The sequence below is a fragment of the Carica papaya genome, chromosome 6, assembly GCF_054855325.1.
Source record: "Carica papaya isolate Zhongbai chromosome 6, ASM5485532v1, whole genome shotgun sequence".
NCBI classification, from domain to species: domain Eukaryota; kingdom Viridiplantae; phylum Streptophyta; class Magnoliopsida; order Brassicales; family Caricaceae; genus Carica; species Carica papaya.
Genome location: NC_142314.1, coordinates 30,728,822 through 30,735,520, shown reverse-complemented (window position 1 = coordinate 30,735,520; position 6,699 = coordinate 30,728,822). Strand labels below are relative to the sequence as shown.

At 33.7% G+C, this 6,699-nt stretch overlaps 1 protein-coding gene across 1 annotated transcript; it reads left to right on the top strand.

Moving 5' to 3' along the window:
• The first annotated feature begins 1,240 nt into the window (after window positions 1–1,240).
• Window positions 1,241–6,340, top strand: LOC110816040 (Ribosome associated membrane protein RAMP4). Its single transcript, XM_022044055.2, has 3 exons — window positions 1,241–1,384; window positions 2,001–2,157; window positions 6,106–6,340. The coding sequence occupies exons 1-3, from the start codon at window positions 1,382–1,384 to the stop codon at window positions 6,150–6,152; spliced, it is 207 nt and encodes a 68-aa protein (XP_021899747.1). The 5' UTR covers window positions 1,241–1,381; the 3' UTR covers window positions 6,153–6,340.
• Window positions 6,341–6,699: the final 359 nt, after the last annotated feature.

The following is a 6,699-nucleotide window of genomic DNA, read 5'->3' as shown; positions in this document are numbered from 1 at the left end:
TTATTACAACTATTATAATTAATTATAACCACCACCAAATATAATAAATTTAATTTACGACTCACAACTTCTAACAAACCAAAAGATATATAGATAGTCTAATTTATGAATTTCAATCAAAATTAATTAATTATATTCTAATTAACAAATTAATTTTTAATAAAAAATTGATTTTCACCCCTTTCCTCTGCCAATAAAGGAGAAGCCTCGAAGCGAAGAATGACAAGTCGATAGGAGAAGAAATAAGAAAGAAAGAAAAAAGGAGAGAAGCTCTGTGTCCGTGAAAGAAGAGAGAAAAAAGAAAGAGAGAGTAATATATATATATATATATATATATACACACACATATATATAACAGATGGGCGGAGGGGGTGAAGTCGGATCAGCAGTTGGTGTCGGTCTTGGGAGCCTAACAAGTCTTCGCCTGCGCATTTGTCTTTAGCAAAAATAATATGTATATAAAAACTAATGAGTACAGAGTCGTGGATGAGCGTCGTCTAACGGCATTTGATAAATCATGAATTAATGTTGCAATATTTAATTAATTTATTTTTTAACGGTGAAACATAACGGCAAAGATAGCGATGAAAAATGCAAAAACATAAGAAAGAAAGAAGAAGAAGCAGAAAAGAAGATGGCGATGAAAAATAACTATATATGGCAGCAGCCGTCTATACGTATGTTTATATTTATATATATATATATATATGCAATGAGGCAGTAATTAATTAAGAAAAAAGAAAAAGAAAGAGAAAGAGAGGAGAAAGGAAGCAAGCCGTCAAAAACTTTAAGAAAAATAAAAATAAGATGTTAAAATCAACCCCAAAAAGATGGATTTATTTAAAAAATCAAGTCTAATTTGATTTAATAAAAATTAATAAAAAAACTTATTATTAATTAAAAAATATTTAAAAAGATTTAAAATCTCTTAAAATCTTTCTAGAATATTTTATACATATTTCGGATCTAACCCATATAATCATCTTTAATCCGGCCCGATTAGGATCCAATCCCTGCCCGGTTAAGTTAAGAGCTGAACCCGTGCCGAGTTGGGCACGTATTCGTAAACTACGTGTATCTTATATATCCAATTATATAATGACACGTGTATAGACTGACGTGCTACATCCAATCACATTAAAGTCTGTGACGCTGTCGTGCTGGGGGTCAGGGACACTATCAATTTCTCCGCCGATATTTAATAACAGGGAGAGAGAGAGGGGGAGTTTTGTGATTTAATTAGACACGGTGGTTTGTGAGAGAAGGGGAGAGAACGAGAAACACTCTGCGTTGCCGGGAAGGATAAAAGAGAGAATAGCCTGCAATTCTCACAACAGATCTTTGCTCCAGACGTTTCCGGCTACCTGATCTCCCCTTAATCATGGTATTTCCTGATCTATACTCCAGTTGTTTTCTGATTGTGCGCGTTATTTTGATCTTTCGTTGCTAGTTTTTGCTTGATCTTGTTTTTTCGATTTATCTATTTTTTCCCTTACATTCATGGAGTTTCAAGCTGGAAGTCCGATCTTCTTGTTGATCTGATCTCGATTGTTATTCGTTTTTTTTTTTTGAATTTATAGTTTATAATTTAACAGAGCGAATGATGCTAAAAAATGGGTTCCTCGATCCTAATCGTATGATTAACATTATGTACTGATGATTTGCTATGAGGGATAAAGAAACGATATTGCGATTTTTCTTCTACTAAAAGAATATATTGCAATTTTTTCTTATGATCCCGTATTTTTTTTATAATTCAATTCCTTAGCTCGAATTTAGCTGTCCTTTCTCGTTAGGTATTCCTTTCATTGGAAATTCTTGGAATTAGATGGATGGATTGGCGCTTATGGATCTGAATTATTATTACCAATTATTCAACCTGTGGGTAATGACTGCTATGTCGATTTAGAATAAGAAAAGGATTAAACGAGATCAGATTAAAGAATTTGATATTTTTTGAGGATGATAGAAAATAATGCAGAATTTTTGTTGTTTGTCAGACGACATCAAGGCGCTTGGCTGATAAGAAGGTGGAGAAGTTCGAGAAGAACATTAAGAAGAGAGGACTTGTTCCGGAGACAACCACTAAGAAGGGAAAGGACTATCCCGTTGGTCCTATTGTGCTGGGATTCTTCGTTTTCGTTGTCATTGGATCATGTAATTCTTTTGCTTCTCTGTTTCTCAAGCTTTTTTTAAGATCTGATTATCATTTTAATTCTGGAACTGTAGCTGTCGCTGGTCTCAATATTTTTTAATAATTAGGTTCCAGAATTAACACATACTTTTTAGCTATGTTTATTCCCTTTTTTTTTCAAAAGAACGTTTTGTCTCTAAAATACTCCAGAAAAGCTTTAAAGATAACTAGATTGGATATTTATGATAGCTCAAAAACTCGATTGTAACAAAAACTAATTTAGGATTAGTTTGTTTAATTGTTATAGTTTGAGGATTAAAACGATAGGCAGCCCTTACTTTATTATTTCTATTTATTTTTTATTATTGACATTTGCATTTCTCTTATAGCAATTGCGATATATAAACTTCACCTTTTATTTTTTGATGTATACTCAGCCAGGTGTATGTTTTTGGAAATGAATTCAATTTTTTTTTGGTTTCTAATCTAATTCTGTTAGAAACCTTATTAGTTCCAACTTAAGTGGTACATGAAGTTCTGAATTCAACATAAGTTATGCTGGCCTTCTCATGGATTAGAGGGTCTTGGAATTGCTTTTAAAAATTGGTTAAGTTAAAGCACTAGGTTCTTTAAGTACTTGAAGTAGTTAGGAAGGTAGATATAGAAAATAAGTAATTATAGTTAAGAGAGCCAATAACTAATTAATAGGGACCAAAAAACACCTACAAAATTTCTTTTACTTTAAAAGCTATGTTTTATTACCTAATAAGTCCCTTGCCTTTGTTACCAAACAGTTAAAATGTAACAAAAAGTGTCTTCTCAAATAAATAAATAAAATAGGACAAGGTAGTTGAAGCCACTTATCACTACTAAATAAGCGATCCCAAAAATCTTCCTTTGATATGCCCTTTTCACGTGTGCTTCTGCTGTTCTACTCTTACGATGCATTGTTAGGAACCTCAGATGCGCAGTTGGTTTAGGAGGGAAAAGCAGAATGAGATAATAACTTAGGGGAGAAGTTGAAGAAGAAGAAGAAGAGAAATAAGGAGACAGAGAGAACAGAGAGAATAAAAGGAAGGAATAGCTGATAATAATATTGTTTTTCATATCCTCTGCACGTTATAACTTATGATATGTATAATACTTCTTCGAACTTAATTTCACTAGTAGGTTCTCGTTCAAAAATAGAAAGTACTCTTGATATTAAATCGGAGAATTGTGCACACTGTATGTTTTGAGAAAAGTCAAATACCAAGGATCAATGCTTTTGCAATTAAAAAAGCTATACAATAAAGATGAACAATAGAAAGTGCTCTTGAAATTAAATCGGAGAATTGTGCATACCATATGTTTTGAGAAAAGTCCAACACTGGGTGTCAATGCTTTTGCAATTAAAAAGGCTATACAATCTCGTGTTACCTATTTTTTGGAACATGCACATCATTAACCACCCTTGAAAAGGTTAGGAGGTTTTTAGAGGATGACTTAAAATTAGAGAGATGTGCATTGAATGTGCATAAAAATATTCATGAAAGAATGTGTTATAGAACATATTGTTGATGAATATGGTTCCATATATGAGGAAAAATTCAAATTTGATTTCGAGGAGATAGTGGAGGTTATTATAGACTATGGGATGTTTGAGAAGTTCGATGGAACTGAAGTAGAGAAAGGGTTTAATCATGTCAAACTGGTTGGCCATGAAGGTGATTTGGTGAATGACCACCGGATGTTTGTTAGAATTTCTCAATCAAAAGATTGAGATGATTTTAAGACGAACCCTGCTGAACCAAAAGAGAGTTATCTCAAATGATTGAGAGAGCTTCAGCTTCAGCAACAAACTCCCATGCAGGAGAATCGATGCCGGGTTGACCAGAAAATTGAAGAGTTGAGGATGGAATTACAGTCATAGAGCAGCAGATATTTCCTTCCATGTAAGTAAAATGCAAGCAAAGTTTTTGCGAAAAGTCGACAAAGAGTTGACGGGTTTGAGAACTATGTAGAAATAAACTTTGCTGGTTTCTCCGAGGGTGCATTAGTCTTTTCTTATAATAATGTACCTTTAGCCTGGCAAATTATTTCTTGCATCTTCTCACCCAAGGCCTGGGTTTACTTCAAACATGGGAATGTCAATCCTTGGTGTGTTCTACCCCCAAGGCATTGGACAAGAAAGTTGGGGAATGGCTGCTCCCTCTTTTTTCTTTTACTCCTGTAGTGGGTAAGAGGCCTTGGGACACATGGGAGTAGGAAAAGGTTTTATTTGAGCTTGAGATGGATGTTGGTTTGGAGGAGGGGTTTGGTGTGGGATTCTGGCAAGTAGAGTGAGCGTTGGCTGTCATGTAGCAGATTGTGTCAGCTACAATGAGTTGCAGCTGCGCATTGTTTTCAGCCAACTTGGCATCTAGTTTGGCCTCAAGCTTGGCATTCACGGACTCATAGATTTTAGACTTGGAGTTCTGGATTTTCTGCTCCATACCACACAGTGAGTCCTCCATTTGAGGCATCCTGTGGGCGTCAGATATAGTGGACTTTCGCTTGTTTTTGGCCAGCTGGATTGTGGATGAAACAGTCTCTGCAGGTTCTTTTAGCTCTCCTACCACGTTGTTAGGAACCTCAGACATGTGCAGTTGGTTTGAGAGGGAAAATCAGAATGAGACAGTAACTTAGGGGAGAAGTTGAAGAAAAAGAAGAGTAATAAGGAGATAGAGAGAATTGAGAGAATAGAGAGAATAGAGAGAATAAAGGAAGGGAAGAGCTGATAATAATATTCTTTCTCATATTCTCTGCAGGTTACAACCTATCATATAAATAGGCTGATGCCCTTCTAGCAGGTTCCTTGTACCGTTGTCATCATCGTATCCTAGTACTCTCCTAAATAACAGAAAATATTCTCTAGTACTGAAAATCATAACAGCAAACAAATAAAAAGCAGACAACTAATTCAAATAACCGTGTTCTCGCTCCATTTGGGCTAGTTCTTAACATACATGTTCCTATAGATGCATGTACATGTGTGTATATATATACATATATGTGGATATATAGGCACAATGCAAATATATGTGCATATTATAGGACAAATTATAGTTTCATCTCTTGTGGTTTGTTTTATTTTTTGGTTATGGTCCATTATTCTGAGGTTTCATTGTTTGATAAAAGGGCAAGTATGTTATTTTAGTGATCCGCGTAAACCTCACATAAGCTTCAACAATGTTTTCAACATTTCTGTTGAAGGTTCCTTTTTAATTATAGTACATGAATTTGAGTTGTGTAATTGATGAAGTGTTAATACATTATAAAGATTGATCTAGATTGCGGTGTAATTATTTATCATGACGAAGGAAAGGACAGAAATTTTTTTTTCTTTTTAAATCTTTGTATGAGATGAGTTTTAAAACCTGCAATAGTTATGTAGTTGCTGGTTTTAATGTACCCTAGACACTAATCTACTTTACTTACGTGATTATTATTTATAACGAATCAAAAACAGTTTTCTTTTTAATTTCCTTCGATAAGAGAGTCTTAACTATAGGATTTATGTTGTCACTAAAGTAACAAACTCCTGTATTGTTTTATTGTGAAATTTAAAAATAGTTTACTGTCAGAATAAACTGTAAGATATTTTTTTGAAGTGGACAACACGAAAAAAGGTGAGGATGTAATTTTCCATATATTTTATGTAGATATGCATATCTACGTATCTCTATACATATTTATTGATGTCTTATGTGTGTACTATTTATAGATTTAGAAATTGTGTTATGTAAGGATGTATGCTATATTTTGTACTGGGGCTAAGGCAAATGCATAATTTTTTCCAACTAGGAGTAGATATATGATTGTATGCTTTGCTTGCAATCAACTGTTGAAGTAGTCCTCAAGAATCATATATCCGAGGAACTGTCAATACTTAATGTTCAAGTAGTGGCGGGTTTTACTGAACTGATGACTTATTTTCATCATTGTTGCAGCTCTCTTCCAGATTATCAGGACAGCTACCAGTGGAGGCATGGCCTAATCACCAATTAACAGAGCAATTGAGAAATGGCAACTGATGTAATGCTTTTTTCTCACTTAAAGTTTTACATTTGCATCTATTTTGTAGGAAATTGACGATATATATTTGTTAGACAAGTGCGTGTTGTGAAGAACCAACATTTAAAATAATTTAAATATATATATATATATATATCGCCCTTTTAATGATTTTTCTGTTTGGTTATTTGGATGTTGAAGAGCTATTTTTTGTAGTACAATATAATGAATGTTAACTACGTAGTAAGCAAAACTCAAACTCAAAACATACGTTGGCTATAAAATCTGTTGATTGGGAGAGCGGTTTGTTTTGTAACTCTAATTGAGGTTGAGTTTTTAATGTTTTACTTCTACTTCTATTGACAGTGTGAAACTTGGAGAGAGAGATGCCCGACCATTGTGAAAAAGACAACATATACTTGCAAATAACGGATTGTCAAAATTATAGAACTAAACAGGATAATGAAGTAATTTATGTTTGGCAAAAAAGTGTCAAAACTATTGTAATAAATTTGTTCTTGCAAAATGAT